The following is a 17785-nucleotide window of genomic DNA, read 5'->3' on the forward strand; positions in this document are numbered from 1 at the left end:
CATTTAAGTATGATTTTCGTTTCTCAGACATATGAAATTTGTTAACATGAAATCTGTTAACGACTATAACGACAAAATTTATCCCGGCAAACATGAAATCGTATCAGAAATGATAATTTAAGTCGTTTACAATTCCAACTACATAGTGAAAAGATCGTATAAAATGTCGTCTGAAGTCAGTTGAAATCGGATATGATAAAAAGTCCGCCATGTTTGTGAATTTTGAAATGATCTTGCTCCCGCTCGACCTTCAGGTGAGAAAATCATCGTCATGTTCTCTCTGCAACTAGCAATGCATCCATATGAAAATCAGATGGGAATTGAGTAATGTTGACCAACGAGAGGACGATAAAATATTGTCGCTGGCAACAATTTCAATGTTATGCAAGCGAACTCTTGCGATCTCTTGCACTCTTATAATAAGTACGTATAAGGAGTCGGATAGCGCCCAATTGGTGTAGTTTATGTCGCTTTAAAAAGAAATGAAATTTTTATATATCGATCTTTTCTATTTGCAACAAGGGGGCACTGCTTTTAAGAAAAAATATGCAAAAAAGGACACACAATTTCAAAGTTGCATACTCCTTCTAAATATGGAAAGAAAATTTTTCCTAGCGCTTTAATGTAAGGTACATCGGGGTGAGTAGAGACTCGGGGTAAGTGTTGACGATGGCTATTTAAACAATACTTTTCACTATTTTTTCAAACTTTTAATGCAGAATGTTAAATTTACTTTTAAAACGCCCATGAACTGTACAAAAAGATACGTTTCCGACAATAACGGATGTTTACAGCGTCGTTTCGTTTACTTTAGATGTTTAACTACGATGCCGTTGATATGTATAGTTTTCAATTGCAATTTTCTCGTAAACTAACCGGCTCTTGGCGATAAATTCTACATTGAAATAATCCTTACATTCAGAATAACAATTAAGGAGAAGAAACAGCGGTTAAAAATGATGAAAAGAAGAGATTTTTTACAAAACGCTAAAATTTTGACTTTAAACCCAAAGTGGGGCAGCTTTATTCAGACTTGATGTTTACACATTTTTCAATTTTCTTTCCGTCATCCAATACATTTAACTGTATTTAGCATTTCGATGATGAAAAGTTGGGAAAATTACTTGTTTGTTCTGGAATAAGTTTATATATTCAACCAAATCCACTGCTGATTTTCTAATCTTTTTTTAAGTTGAACTGTACGAAATACCATCCCCATTCACCCCGGTGTACCTTACTCAATATATTGAATTCTACAGGTAAGATTTCTACGAAAGCCCATCTAGTCATGAGATTCCGACAAAAAACTTTCAGTTCAAGAAATTCAATCGGTACTCAAAATACTCGTATCTAAATATCTTCAGATCAACATGAAAAAAAAGATCAAAAGACCGAATCGAAAATAATTCGATCCAATCGATTTTTTCCAGGCCGAAGAATCGATCCAAAAAATCAAAAATCTGAGTTAAAAGATCGATCTTCCAAGGATCGATCCAAGATCTACCAATCCTAAGTGTAGCACTCTTCAAGCCACTTCTACCAACGGCAAAAATTCTCTTCATCACTTCTTTATTGGATTTTTTAAATTATTTTTTCAGGAGGCGTAAATAAGTACGTATACGGACTACTTTTGCATGGTTCGTCCGATTTGCATGCAATTATTTTGTTGTGTTCGTTTTCGCGCTGAGCACAACTAAGTGATAATTTCGCAAATGTTTTTGTGGAATTTGAATAGTTTTTAGTTTTTATTCGTATCAAATAAAAGTCATGGTACTCGATATCCATATTTTTTAACATTCAAAACACCCAGAAAAGGAAGGCGCCAAAAGCTGTCAAGGCTTATTGATGCTCATCAATCTCAATGTATGAAGTTTTGGCGCCCATTTTCATAGCCAATGTTCTCTTCGCGTGGCACCAGTGAAACTTGGATGTGAATGTTCAGCTTCCGTATGGGGTGAAAAAAAAAAACGCAATAAGCTGGTAGGGAGCATATTTATGAAAATAGTAATTTTGCTTCAGAATCAAGGCAACTTTACCATTTTTTGAGCTGATTCACACAAAGCTTGCAAAATTGTCCTGATTTACCCGGACTTGCCCGGGTATTTGATTAAAAAAAATTTAAAAGGTGCTGTCCAGCCGTCCGGCCCGGTTGTCCATATTTCGTTCGAAATAAGGCCGAATGTTTCCCTAATTTATTAACTTTATCACTTTAAAATCAAACAAAAATCTGTAATTAAGTCAATTTTTTTTTTGTGTAATAAAACGAATTTTTTGAGCTTGTTTCAACATAATAATCATGAACGGTTTCTGGATGCTTGATGATTGCGTTTCTTTTTGATTTTTGTTAAGAAGTTCCTGAACTTAGACCAAATTTGCTCGGTATTGCCCGGATTTCAGATTGAAAATTTTGAAATCAAATACCCGGATATTGTTAGATTTTTGTTGATTTTACGAAATTACCCTTAGGAGTGTGGTGAGCTCTAATATAGCGGGATAGGGGGCGATGAGCGAAAAAGTTTTAGAAATCACTGGTCTAAGGCAACCATAAATTGATTTATTTGGTCATTAGGAATGTATTGAGTTAGTTTGAGAGTTCAATGATATCAACTTTGTAAATCCATGTTCCTCTTCTTGCTTTTATGCTTAGATGCTTAAAAACTGAACAAAATCTAGTCTGAGATTAACTTTGTAGAACTAAAACTCATAATTTGATCCAACATCAAAAATGATTAAGATTTGCGAAGAAATTTTTCAATACTGATGTTATGAAATCGCTTGGTACATCTTTGTACCTGAAAATGATCACATTTTCATATGTGATGAAAGAAATTAGAGAAACATGAACTATCAAAGAACGAAAGAACATAAGCCGTAAATATCATGAAAATTTCGAAAAAGATACAACGGCTCACCGACAGGACTTGAACCTGCAATCTCCGCTTCGGTACAACGGCGCGTTAGCCAATTCCACCACGGTGAACGTGATGGAACCGGCGAACACGAGCAATCGAGCTCTACCGATCAACTGCTGGACCTTCTATCGAAACACCATGTATATCCCGCATGTGATCTTTCCCTCTATTGATCTCTCTTGTTTCTCTAACCCCACCCATCGACTCGGGATTTTAGCCGAGCGAGCACATGGTCGATTGCTTCGGGTTTGCCGCAACTTACGGTCAGATGAAGAAGCAATCAGTGCCGCTCAAGGTTCCGAGCAGACCAGTTACACAGGGAGGTGTTGCTCTGTTGAAATCAATACTGATGTTATGAAATCGAAATTTTTTGAATTTCATTTCTGATATTGAATTCAAGATAACATTAAATAAAATCCATAACGCTTTGGTTTGAAGTTGCTGTGAGTGTAATATGATGAATGTTCTAATTGATGATATGTTGATAAATATGATAAAGATAAAATTCTAATAAAAAAAAGGTGATTATAAAAATTAGAGTAGATTATCTAATGCAGAATACATATCAAATGAATAATAGATAACGAAAAACAGAATGTGATATGGAAAATTGCTCAAAAAGTTAAAAAAAAATAAAAATCTGCAGCATACAAAAATCTCGAAATTCAAACCATGAGAAGTGTTGTTTGCAAACACTGCAAATAGTGATGTGCCATTTCTGCAAATTTGGTTTACGGCGGTGGTTGGGCACTTATCTTGTTATCTTGAGGTTTATACCCTGCCGGCCAAAAGTTTGGGATCATTCTTATGACATATTGCATTTCTTTTGATCTCCTTTGAAAGATCGTGAGCAATACCTTATTCTAATGCTTTTAACAAAATGTATATGTTAACTTTATATGACTTAAACTTTGCTTAAAGTTGGGACATTATCCAAAAACTGCACATAAAATTCAAACCCGGTCATCTCAGGGTGGGTGGACCAAATTTCAAAATTCGAGTTACATTCGAATCCTTTTTTCATACTTATCAAAACACATTTGTTTAATATTTTGCAAAAAAAATGCAATGTACTTAAAAAAATTAAAATAGCTACTTAAGTTATTGTCCAAATGTTTGGGATCAACCCGCAGTATGGTGTAACGGCCAAAAGTTTGTGATCAATCTTCTAAAACATGCATTTCTATTTCACGCGTATCTCTGTTATCAAACAAAGTATTGTTTATTTGGTAAGCTGATTTGGAAGCTAATGAGTTGAACTTGCTTTATGGATATTTAGTTGAAATATTTTTGAAGACTTTAAACCTTTAGCTAAAGTTTCATCATTTTTTTGATAATTTTCACCAAATAGTCCGACTGTTTGCAATTTTGTTTAGACCATAACTTAGTTGTCTTACAAGTTATTACAGTTCCTCTTCCAATCTTGCTCAATAGAAGGAAAAGGGAATTAAAATAATCATAGAACATAGGTCTTTTGATGTAAAGCTGCGGCTCTTTAGTTCACTGCGCTAATATTAGATTTATGTATAAATGAGTCTTGTGACTTGGCACGCATATTTACATAGATCCAGAAGTGAATTTTAAAATTTCATCTGCTGTAGGAACAAGCGTAAAGGATGAAATGGCAAAATAGAATTTTGAAGCCTTATTTTACTTTTATTTCCATTTTTATAGGGCTCTAATGCATTAAAACCATTAGTCCTCGACCAAATTTTGCAATTTTTTGCTTTCCGATGTTTTTTCAGCCTTGAGATAATGATTTAATTTATCAATGACCGTGAATGCAAAGAAAAATTGTTGTTTTAAAGCAACGAAAACTTAAATCAAATTATTTATTTCCAAAACCTGTGTGTATTTTTGAATCAATCGAACGCCAAAGACAGAAAACTATAAAGGAAAATTAAAAAAGTAGTTCTGAGGCAGCCTCTGCACAACCCACATCAAATTTTATATTTTAAGCACTTGGAATAACGTTTTTGCCCTCTATGAAAATTGATCAAATGAAATTTTCAAAATCGTCTTAGAATGGATCAACCATTTCGAAAAATAATCACAACATTGACGCGTAACAACATAAAAATATTGGAAAAACCACCTCAATCCTATCTAATTAATTTGAATTCAAAATGATAATTTTAATGTTTCTGAATAAAGATAACTCGTTAGCATTCCAGATTGCCCGGATTTAACCGGGCTTTCCTAGATTTTTAAAGAAAAAAAATGGGAATGCCTAGCCCGGTCCAGATGCCCGAATATCTAGGAAAGAGGCCCTGTTCTTGTTCCAGATTTATTCACCATTTTCCTAATTAAATTTTTTTTAACTTGTTTCAGCGCATGCATGTTTTGAAATAGTGAATTAATTGTTATTAAGATTTTCGTTTGTTCATTTTTCAACTTTTCTCTTGCATTTCAATGGAACATGCGTAGTTTTTGCCTGGATTTGCCCGGATATTATTTGGGTTTGAGTTTAAAATTTAGGAACCCGATGTCAAAATCTGGAATGCTTTCTCAATAAATATCCGGTTAAAAAGTCAATAGATACCCGAAATTCAAATACAAAATACAAAACTAAGAATTGAGTATTTAAAATTAAAGTTGGTAGCTTTTCAAACTCGTATCAGCATTGAGAATGAATAAAATTTTTCTTCTCGGGGGATTTTAAGCATCATTATGGCTTATTCATCCCGAGTGAATCAAAACTTCAATTCTGAGAATCTATTTGAAAACTAAATCACAGGCCAAATACTTGTAATCATTAACAAAATTGATCTTTACACCTCGAAGCATTTTCTTTTATAATTAAATCATAAATCATCAACATTTTTTTTAAAGTAATTTTTTTTTTCTCGGGATTTTCATCCCGAAGGATGATTTATTCCTTTTTTTTTTAAGTAACCTTTTGAGTCTTTGAACATATTTAAACTTTTAAGTGTGATGCATGCAGCCAATATTTACCAAAAGCACTAATATGTTCAATGAAGTTTCCGTAACGGTCACATTTTTTTTTTTAAATTAAGAGTTCAACACCTTTGATTTATTTATATTAATTTTTAACTTGAAACTTGCATTGCTGAATAATGTACAATGTATTGAAATTCATTTTCCATTCAATTGGACGCACAATACTGAAAATCACATGTGGCATTAAATGAGATTTTGGATTTTCCAGATGCATAAAATTTTGAAGACACGTTCATTTGACGTCCTGAATTTTGGAAAATCTGCAAGTTGTCTGGAACATAATTTTTTAAGGTTTCGGCTACATAAATTTTTATTAAATTTTATCTCATACTTCTAGATTTTGTAAAGGATTGGCTATTTGGAGAATGTAATAAAAAAGTTTCATAGTTTTTAAATATTTTCCATTCACTTTTTTAAGCTTCTCTTTGCCCAAGAAATTATAAATATTCTGCTTATGTGGTTATGTTAAAATAGGGTTGCTAGCGTTTTTTCATTTTGAAATTCCAAAGTTTTTCCCGGTTTTTCCCAGGTTTTTTCCCGGTTGAAAAAGATGATTTTCTCGGTATTCATTATACTCGTTTTTAAATATAAAATTAAAGTGAAAAAAAAAACAATTTTTAAAAATTGTTTCCCAAAACTTGTTAATCGGCAAGAAATCATGACATTTACTTCGATGTCTTTCAATTCGTGGTCTTTTCGTGTAAATTGACAGGTTTTATAAATTTTTGAAACGAATCCAACGAAATAGGTTACAACTTCAACAATTTTGGAAAAACAAGTCCGGTTAACTTGTGAAATTGTAATGTTGTTCTTATGAATTTGTATAGAGTTGTTAAAAAAAATAATATAAAATTAGCTGATAAACTTGAATGGGGATTTATCTTACAAAACTTGAAATCACCAGTTAGCAGAAAAAAATTGGTTATTGGTGGTGCAGTTATATTTTTTTTGTAAAAATCTAAACACATTGTTAAGAAAAAACAGTTTTTATTGTACAAAACATGAATAACTTTAGTAGTGCCCTAGTAAGTTGAACTAAAGATTCGTGAAAATATAGAAAATCGTGAATAAGACAGGGCTAAATTGTAATCGTTTAAATGTTAAGGTTAAGGTACATCCTAAGTGAAAATGGTAATGAAAAATCTTATTTTATGAACAACTCAAAAAACAACACATACTGGCTTTGTAACATGATAGAATCAATGGGGAATAGTTGAAACCTAAATATTGAACCAGTCTCAGAGTTTGAAACTTATTAGAAATGTTCTAATTTCGATTCCCACAATATGAGGAAATTTCCGCGGTGAAAACCAGGGGAATCGAAATTAAAACATTTTGAAGAGGTTTTGAACACTGAAACCAGTTCTAAATTCAACTTTTAACTATTCTCCATCGATTTCACCATGTTACAGTCAACTTATGTCGATTTTTTTTAGTAATTGTAGAAATTAGATTTTTCTTTTTCATTTTCACCTGAGGTGTACGGTACCCTTAAGTTATTATTTTGTTTCGGGGTAAAGACCTTAAATTTTGATGGGAGCTTGTTTCCGACACAATTTTTAAATAAGACGTACATACATTCCAGCGTAGGAAACATTGAGCAAAAGTTTAACGTAGGAAAATGAAAAACAAAAGCCTTGCGATATAAGGCTTCGTTCCTCAGGCCAATTCCAACGAAACACACAAAAACATCAACATTAAAAACAATATATATTTTTCTGGTGATAATAAGTTTATAAAACATGTTTATGGCGTCGAAAACTAAAACTGGTAGTCGGAAACTAGATAACATAAATAAAAGGTTATAAAGTAGGTAGATAACACATTAAAGACCGCGAAAAAATCAGTGACGAGAAATACAGAAATTCGACACTTTATATATCTTTCAGAAACCAAACGAAATTGTACAAAATTGGTATCATTGAATTACTAAAGTTGCTTAGTTTTGGCGATTATAGTTTCATTATCAAATTTGTAACATTTGAGTTATGTTTGTAAGTGTAGCACACTTGCGGAGAGCGAAAAAAACAGACATCTCATATTTCCACCGCAATTAGTTAAAAAAGCGATTCAAACTCCGTTTGTTTACTCACACACTTAAATAAGCGTTTATGAGGTAAATCAATGTCGAGATTGTCAAAAACTACTCTTACATTTCGAAATTAATTTAAAAATAATTTTGAAAATCCATGAAAATTTTCGAACATGACCATTTTCCCGGTGAGATGCTGAAATTCCCGGTTTTTTCCCGGTTTCCCGGTGACGCATTGAAATTCCAAAGTTTTTCCCGGTATTCCCGGTTTTCCCGGTTCGCTAGCCACCCTGTAATCTATCACTTCACGTCATGCAAATATTCATATTCATTTGAAATCTACACTCGATATTAAAATTAATATAACATCAAATCTAGAGAAGAGTTGATGATTCAGAAGAAAACCCATGTACTTAATCGTAATCAGAAACAGATTCAAAAGAAAAAAAAAACAAGAGTTAGAAAAAAAAAGAGAGAGGGGTTAAGTACTATTTTCGTAACACTAATGTTCATTGATCATTCATATATTTTGATTTTTTAATTAAAAACAAAAACCATAAATCTTAAATGTGGCTCTTTAAAACCCTGAAATTTTGAAAATTTGAAGTTTTTGGCTCTTTCAACTCAAAAGGTTGCCGACCACTGTCATAGAATAATGCTCTTACTCAAATTTGGTTTCGTTTGTTCTAATAGTTCTCGAGTTATGAAATAAATTGTATGTGAGCGCAACTCTCCCCTACCTATCTTCCCACTGGGAGGAGAGAAGGGTCCCATATAATGATTGAAACACGTCGCAAATGCCATAAAGATGGTAAAACGACTATAATCGAAACAAAAAAAAGAAACATTACTCGCAACGAAATACAGTCCCAAATTCGTTGCCTTTCGACTTATTTATTCTCGAGATCTTAAAAAAAGTGTATGGTGCCCCCTCTCCTCTTCGTAACTCCTCACTTGGATCAGGGAAGGACCTCAAACAACCGTAGAGTCTGTTCCCGTATCCAAATATCATTACATGCAAAATTTAGTTCCATTTGCTGCAGTTATGCTAAAAATTGTATGGGAGCTAGTTAGGAAGGGATTGAAACCATCACGGGAACATTTCGTTCATCACACAAATGCAAAATTTTATGCTTGTCGCTTGAATATTTGTCTAGTTATGCATAAAATGTATGGGTACCCCTCACTCCTCCTAATGGAAGTAGGGAGGGGACTCAAACAATCATAGAACTTATTCCCATATCCAAACACTCTCCGATATCAAATTTGGTTCGATTTGCAAATTGTGGCTGTTCATGAGTATATTATGTTGGCCGTCATTTCAAACTCGTGCCTCAAACTCGTAAATTGTCAATAAACGTTACAATAAAAATGTCAGTCTTGTTTATTTCATTTTTTTGTTTCAACCAATGAAATTGTTTTTAATGCTAATAGGTTCTAAACTTTTCCAAACTTTTCCAAACTTCACATATTAACCAAGCAAAGAAATTGAAAAGAAATATAAAACTAAACATGCTATTCAAGCTTAGTATTTCATCATGTAGTATCATTAAAAAAATTCATATGAAGTAACAATTGTGAAAAAAATTGTCACACATATTAAGCAAATTGTTCATCTTCAAGTGAAATGAAAATACGTTGAGCTTAACGCCCCGACACAAAAGTTCCTTATTTTAAAGTTAAGCCGCTTCATTCAATAATATGAAACTTTTAAGTTCTATTAACTTGAGCATTGAGTCCATATCATCTCATTAGTCTTCCGGATCCTGTTTGATAAACGAAGTGTAATTAGAGCTAGCTAAGATGTTGAATTAGATCAGAAAAAAAGTTCTCTTCGAATCCGTTTTCCAAAAAAGGGCTGCTCAAATTGTTCCAGTACAAAAACAAGAATTTTTATTTTACTCTTTGGTTAAAATTGGAACATCTTAAACTTTTCGATTATTGGTTGGACTCGTTGAATGATCTGATTTCATTTGATGACGCAAATTACGCTTATAAATAAATTAAAACGATTGCAACCAAAAATGCTTTGATTATTATTAGAACCAGTTCCTTATTTTTATTTCGCCCGGCTTTTAAATTTTCTAAGCACGGCTTTGATACAAACCCCCCCCCCCCCCCCCTCCCTTCAACAGTTGTTTTCCGCTGGGTGTTTTTAGTTACAGTTCAACTTAAAACTCTGTGTATAGTGAGCTCCAGTTTCCCTATTTTCGTTAAAATGGGGAGCATTTCTCCGGAAAACTGCAAAAATATCGTACACAAATGGTGTTCCTCCTCAACATTTTGCTGAATCAGATAGTGAAAATGAAAGAAGAAAGTATTGGAGCGGTTCGAAATGCGATTCGAAAGTATGGAGAATTAAGCTTCGTGGAATAAAAAAAATCTGCGCAAAAACCGGGTCCGGTGAATAAAACTTTGGACAGGAAAGTCATGCGTGCTAGGAAGACTCAGTTCGGGATGTGGCCAAAAAGTGGGATCTCCTATCAGCACCGTTCATACTGCCAAAGTAAAATTGGGTCCAAAAACATAAGAAGCAGAAGATGGCGACGAATCCTAAGGCTATCATTTAGAATCTGGACAGTTATAAACGTGTGTATTTTATAAACTATTCATTTGATCGAAAAACTTTCTATGGAGGAAATGATACTGCCGCTCATGGCAAGTCCGTCCCATTTGCATTTTTAGCATTTTTGAGTTTATCTGTGGAATCAACGTCAAATTATCGGTAGTTTTAGGAAAAACCTTTATTTTGAATACTTTGTTCTGATGAACATTGAAAAAGGCCTTAAGTAAATTTGTCCCATCGTGAAAATGATCGCAAGTTGGTCCATCGAAAAAATCATCACATATCGGTCCCAAAACCAATTATTGTAGTGGTAGACGACCATGCCTGGAAATATTACGTTGCTACTGTAACAGTTCCATGTGCAGTTCAGCCTGCAGTGATCTGTACAGAAATTTCTGGCATGTTATCAAAAGAACAAGAGTTTATGCAATTTTTTCTGCTCTTTCTCAGTAATGTGAGTCAGTTTTTACGAACTTACTTGGGTTACTTGGGAAGATCTTCTTACCCACTCTTTATACCCTAGCTAGACTAAACTTTCTAAGACAAAGCCGGGCATATCGGGGGATTTTTACCCAAAAACCTTATGTTTCATCACCCGGGCCTTATAGTTTTAAATTTTAAACTAAAAAAACCGGGCAATATCCGTACCAATCGAGTCAAAATCCAGGAATTTTCTTTTTTTTATGAAAGGAAAAATTGTGAAGAAAAACACATAACAAATTATTATTTTCTAAGACACATCAGCCGTGTTAAAATCTTATCTTACTATTCCAAAAATTTCTGCGAATTCATTTCGCTAAAAAGAGTTAAAACGATTTTTTGTTTGATGCAAAAATAACAAATTTTGTGAACTAAATTTGAGTTATAGGTGTGGATTTTACTTAAATTGTCAAAAAAATGGGGCTTTTTTCCTTGATATAATTTGGGTAGGCCCGGATAAAATCGGGCAATTTGGAATTCTGGCCCTAGATTGATTAAGAAAAACCTCGAGCAGACCGTGATAAGCTCTCCGCTAGCCTTGATTTTCATCAGCGCTTACAGTTGGCTATGGAATGGGACTGACTTGCTATCATTGACTCTGCTATCAGATGACTCTGCTATCATATTCTACATACCTACCGTGAAAATAATCGCATACGCGTCCCAGAGTATAATTTTCAATTAAATCAAACATAATTCTGATGTTTTTGCACGAGCAATGATGCAAAAGTATTTGTTTGTCACGGTGATAACATATACTGTTGATTATTTCGATCAAAATCGCGTGAAAAAAAAAATTTCTCAAAACAAGTTACAAATTTCAATTGCTGTTTTCTCAACTTACAAAAACGCAAACAGGACGGACTTGCTATGAGCGGCAATGAAAGTGTTAACATAATATTTAATATGAAAATAAAAAAAAATTACTGTGGATTTCAAGAAATACTCTTTCTTTATTATAAAATCTCTTTTTATTCTTTGCACACTTTTTTCAGTCATGTATTTATCTATTATGTTTACCAGAGAAGCAAAACCTTTACAAAATCATGATATTTTACACAAATTGACCTAAAAAAAACAATTGGAATCTGGTTGGAACCTTTTCATGAGTAGGCATCTCGATGAATTTGACCTCTTAAATTCGGTTTAAACATAAATTTCTTTGCCCATCAGAACACATCTGTCACATTGCGTAAAAACCGGTTGGACAGATTGCGATCCATGGAACTGGTCATTTTTTTATTACTCATTTTTTTACCCTGTCTTTTTGCATCGTAAATATCTCAACCACACGTAAATTAAAAAATCTGAAAAAATACGCAAGATAATCCTTTTTATAACCAAAACAACGCTGCTAAATTTTTGCATATAGGAGCTCTAGTAACGTAGCTATCACCAAAATAAAGTGTCCGGATAGTAAAGGATCATAGCTTTACTGCAAGTTTATACTGATCGAGATGGCCAAAGTGTTGTCGAAACGGAGACATCAATTTTTCTGAAAAATTCTGTGAAAATGCAATGTTTTGGCAAGCCATATGTGAGTGTAGTATCAGACTGAGCCGATTTGGGTAATTTTTGAATTTATCAAACCGTGGAGTCTAAAATGCTTCGTTTTGGTTCAAAAAAAATTCATGATTTTTTGCATAATTTTTAAGTAACGGCTACATGAGTAAATTTGAACTTCTAAGTTTTTATGAATATTTTCTAATGAAAAATCAACATAATTACTGTTCCTTCTGTAGAAACGAGCCTGCTTATGGTATTTGTGCCAATTTTTAAATTCATTAAAGGAAATTTTCTGCTGATCATCTTTGTCGAGAGCCGTAACTTCGTATCTTATTAGGCAAACATGTTATTAGGCTTATAATGGGGGCCCCCATTCTGATGATTCCCCAAACACTGATTTGTTCGGATTTGGCATCAGTTCACTACTCAAAGGACACGATGGCTTGGTACCAATCCAACAAAGTCCAAAACGATACCGAAGAGATGAATCTGTCAAATTGTCCTCAAGCGAGACCGATTGAAAGTTTTTGGGCTTTTACCGAATCTTATTTAACTTTACATGTAAAACATGTGAAGCCGGCAGATTCTCTCGAAAACTTTGCAAAAGTCTGGAAAAAAGTGATCAAAACCATCGCAAATCAGTCTGTGCTGAGGCTAATAAGCAGTCATCGATCATAAATTCGATCCCTGGCCTACGATTTACAGGAATCTAATTTTGAATTGAATCACTGTAAAAGAAGACCATAGTGAACATAAAAGTTAGAAATGCCATCACTGGTGCGTTTAGTTAAAGAAAGATACGGTCAAAATTTGGTCAGATCAACCGTTACAAATGTAATTAAAATGTTTGGGGAACGTTTGTCGACAGCCAGGAAATCTGGATCGGGGGGAAATCGAAAACCGGAAGCCGCTGAGACGACAAAGAGAGTTGCCGGTAGTTTCAAGCGAAACCCTAACCTCTCTCTCCGAGATGCCGCAAATAAGCTGGGTGTTACGTCTACGACCGTGCATTGAGCCAAAAAACGAGCCGAACTATCGACTTACAAGAAGGTAGTGACTCCAAATCGCGATGATAAACAAAATACGACGGCCAAAGCGCGATCCCGGAGGCTGTACACGACGATGCTGACGAAGTTTGACTGCGTGGTAATGGACGACGAAACCTACGTCAAAGCCGACTATAAGCAGCTTCCGGGACAGGGGTTTTATACGGCAAAAGGAAGGGGAAAGGTAGCAGATATTTTCAAGCACATGAAACTGTCAAAGTTCGCGAAGAAATATCTGGTTTGGCAAGCCATCTGTACTTGTGGCTTGAAAAGCAGCATTTTCATAGCTTCCGGGACTGTCAACCAAGAAATTTACGTGAAAGAGTGTTTGAATAAACGCCTGCTGCCTTTCCTGAAGAAACACGGTTGTTCCGTACTGATTTGGCCGGATTTGGCATCTTGCCATTACGATAAAAAGGCCATGGAGTGGTACGCCGCCAACAACGTGCAGGTGGTTCCCAAGGACAAGAACCCTCCCTGTCACGACAGGTAGTCGACACGTCTCATCTCAGCGAAACTCAACAGCAGGCCTGTGACATTTCGGTAAACCGGCATCAATGATGTTCGAAAATACAACCCGTAGAATAATAATAATAATTATAAAAGCTAGGTATGAAGATTAAAAATTTAGCGCCATTTCTAAGCTAGGAATGAAGAGTAAAAGTTGAACGCAGTCATATAAATTGCGAAACCATATTTCACTTTATTCTAAAATATATTTTCCCGTTACGAGAAAGTTAATTCGTTACCTAGTTCCTAAAGCACGAGAAAGTAGATAGAAGGTTCCGATATTAATCTGAAATGACCGTCGGTGATTAGGTTCAGGATTTCCAACGTGAGTCTGAGGCAGAGGTAGTTTTGTGTTTGGAGGTTAGAACGATTGCACCAGAGATTGAAGTCGAACTGTATAAGGAGGAGTTTCATCAAATAAGCATTAAACAAATAATTTAATGTGGAGTTTCCGGGAAGCAACAATTCTAATTGTTTAATACAGTCTTAAACGTATGAAACAATTGGAATTGTTGCTTCCCGGAAACTCCACACCTCCCAACACGCCAGAGCTCCGCCCAATTGAGAAATACCCAAGCGGAACCTAAAGAAGACCAAAAAAACTGCTAAGGACGAGCAGCAGTTCAAGGCTTTCTGCGGCGAAGAAGGTGGACAAGGTGGCTGTACAAAATCTGATGGCAGGGGTTAAGCGTAAGGCCCGGCAATTCGAATTTGGAAAAGCGGAAGCCAAACTGAATATGTTTCTTGAATTTGAAACTAATCAAACTTGAAAAAGAAATTTAATTTGATTTTTTAAATAAACGATTTCACCGATTTACACGCGTTTTCCCTTGACCAAATTTCGACCGTATCAGTATCACCCTTTAGTAAAATTGCATGACAAGATTAGACAAAAAATAAAGTTTTAATTTCCTTCGATTCTTGATAGAAATACTTCGTTTTTAGCAAATGTTATAATTTTATTTTTTTCCCATGTTTTCCTGCAACTGTTTGTTTTTTTTTGTGATTTTTCTAGAAGAAAGTATGTGTTTAAAATTTATACGAAAGTCGGCAGGTACACTAGCAAGGTAGAACCTACCTATGTTTTGGCATTTTCCCGAAGATAATAATTTTATATACATTTCTGTCACATGGAAAAAAATATTACACAGCTATTAAGATTCAATTGAAGGTAAATTGTAGACAGAATGTTAACCTGCCAAGAAAAGCAGCATGTCAAGTTAAGGCTCACTTTCCCTATGTTCAGTTCATATTCCGTTTCTATTTATCCTTCAATTCAACGGAGATGGACTTTTGATTACAAAGCTGCAGAGCCGTCGCCTGAACGCAGTCCCCAGCTGATGCAATGTTTCAACTTTATATTTATATTTTCTATATAACAGAGATAAGAGTTTTCCCCAAGATGCCTTACCTTGTGACCTCCACCGCTGGAGAGTGAGCTCTTGTCATGGTGATGCCGGCTTCCGCCGCTTCCGCTTCCGCTTGCCGTTCCGGATCCATCTCGGCCGCCTTTTTCGATATCACACAGCCGCTGACCCAGGGGCGGACTTCCGCGGGCAGCCCGAGCCCCTTGCAGCAGCAGCCGGCGCAAGGAAAAATCAAAATTGAACGAATTCCGACTTGTTCGACGCATTGCGTTTCCCGTTTGTTTGCCTTCTTCGAATCTCGTTCACACAGCCAGGCACAAAGCGGGCTTTCACTATTACACTATCTATTTAACTAAAAACTAGCACCGGTCGCTAGTTGATTTCCGTCTGGTTTTCATTTGAGCACTGTTGAAAGAAGAAGAAACTGCGATGTGATAGTGGACGATCTGGTATTTATCCTAGCGCAATCAGATTAGGGGAAATCCTTTTTCCGTGGATTAACTTTTTCCGGAAACAACTGATTTGACGAAATTTTTTCATCCCACTGACTGCTCTGATAAAACACAACACATATCTTCACTACATACGCTAATTGGCGTAAAAGGGTTTAAACAGCAGATGATTCCGTTGACGTTTTCTCACTTCAAAGGCAACAACGAACAGCGATGCACATATTTGCACGCCTTTTTCCCCCTCTAGCACCTTCAGTTCTGTTCTGATCACTAAACATTCTATGTATACTTATGTATGAACGAGTACGTTCATTACACTGATGCTGATCATTTGCCATCATATTGCCGTCGCGTATCTCAGTCAGTCGTGTTGTCCGGAACCGTACTCAAGTAAGTAAGGGGATTGCAATACAGCCGACCACAGCACAGACAGAATGTCCCAGAGCCGGCTATGTATGTTTATGGAATTACGTGCTCTGGTCTGTTGCATTCCATCGCACCCACACGACACGTTCTCAGCTGATGTTGGAGCCACTACACCGGACAGTCTTTTCCTAGAGAATGGACAGACACCGCCGAACGGGTACGATTCCGGGCGGAGTTCAGCAAATAGTGAAATTAACGGGTGGTTCGAAACTGTTGATATTTGTTCATTCAAATGTAGGACACTGGTCCTTGAACTTGTTTTTCCAGCTACGGCACGAAAGACGGTATCTTTCTTTGATTTTGTTCTTGTATTATTGATATAATAAGCAAAAAAATATTCGCAAAAATAATAACAGCCACCCTGAAAATTACATGAAACCAACGTAAATTTCTAGTAACAAACAGAGTGTAGTTTTGAAAAGAATTCACGCGCGTACACCCACCGATCAGGTGGGGACTCCATTCATGACATCTTTGAGGTGTTGCAAAATTGGCACAAGATGGTGTGCCAAATTGGCATTATTAAACAAGCTGTGCAATCGAAGAAACAAAAAAAAAAACAAATTTCCACGTCTCTTCCTATCCAAGCTCAAGACAAAAGTGGATGAAAAATTGCACCGGCCAAGCCCAAGGATATACTCGAATGGATCGATCGAGCGCTGTGCGTGTGTTTGTAAGCCGGTAGGATCCAATTCTTAATTGCTAGCAGTAGATAACCTGCCAAGCCATAAAACATTTTCTCGTTTCTCCCATTCCCATCCCAAGACGAAATAGGATGAAAAACGCCAGTCAAAAAAATCAAATGAATCGATCAACTACTATGCTGGAAGGCTACAATTTTCGATTGGACCCTCGTTTTCCAACTGACTTAGCTAGAACACATGGCAAATAGGTGCATCTGGCAAGACGAGTTAAGGCCGGTAGCTGTCTTGAGTTCGATACCCACTTTTCGTCGGCAATTTTTTTTATTTTCTTATTTATGGGATGAATTATCCAATAGGAGGAATATTCCCAAAAAAAAATCTTATTCCGCTTGAATGTTTGTGTGTAGTGGTAATGCATCATTTTGCTCGAGAGCTCGATTTTTTATGTCAGTAGCCACAACGCAATCATGTCATCTGTGGCGCAATGCACGGTTAAACTAGGATTGGTCGATCTTCAATCGATCTTTGCGGGATAGATCTTTTGAACTCATATTTTAGATTTTTTAGATCGATTCTTTAGCCTTTAAAAAATCGATTAAATCGGTTTGTTTTCAATCCGATCTTTCGATCTTTTGAAGATTTTTTTTCCTTTTTATTCCTGAGATCTTAAGATTGAGTTTTTTGCAAAATTTCGATTCCTGTACAATACTAAAGACTGCTTTTCATTATTGGTGCTTCCATGCCAATAAAATCGGAGCGACTTACTAGGTAGCGTTTTTTATCTCTATATTCTTGAGGAAAACTTGAACTTTTATCAAGTACTCAAGTAATCGAAAGTTCCATAGAACGGTCTCTTGAAAGCTTACTGAGCCTTAAATTAAGC

General features: G+C 35.4%; 1 protein-coding gene across 1 annotated transcript in view; it reads right to left on the minus strand.

The window, feature by feature from the left end:
- The window catches only part of LOC129738039 (E3 ubiquitin-protein ligase RNF19B-like), a 133181-nt gene that overhangs the window by 21324 nt on the left and 94072 nt on the right, over positions 1-17785 (minus strand). The window contains exon 2 of the mRNA XM_055729213.1: positions 15425-15785. Within this exon, the coding sequence (XP_055585188.1) occupies positions 15425-15646 (222 nt within the window). The 5' untranslated portion in view covers positions 15647-15785. The remainder of the gene's footprint in view (positions 1-15424; positions 15786-17785) is intronic.

This window comes from Uranotaenia lowii, chromosome 1 (genome assembly GCF_029784155.1).
Source record: "Uranotaenia lowii strain MFRU-FL chromosome 1, ASM2978415v1, whole genome shotgun sequence".
NCBI lineage: Eukaryota > Metazoa > Arthropoda > Insecta > Diptera > Culicidae > Uranotaenia > Uranotaenia lowii.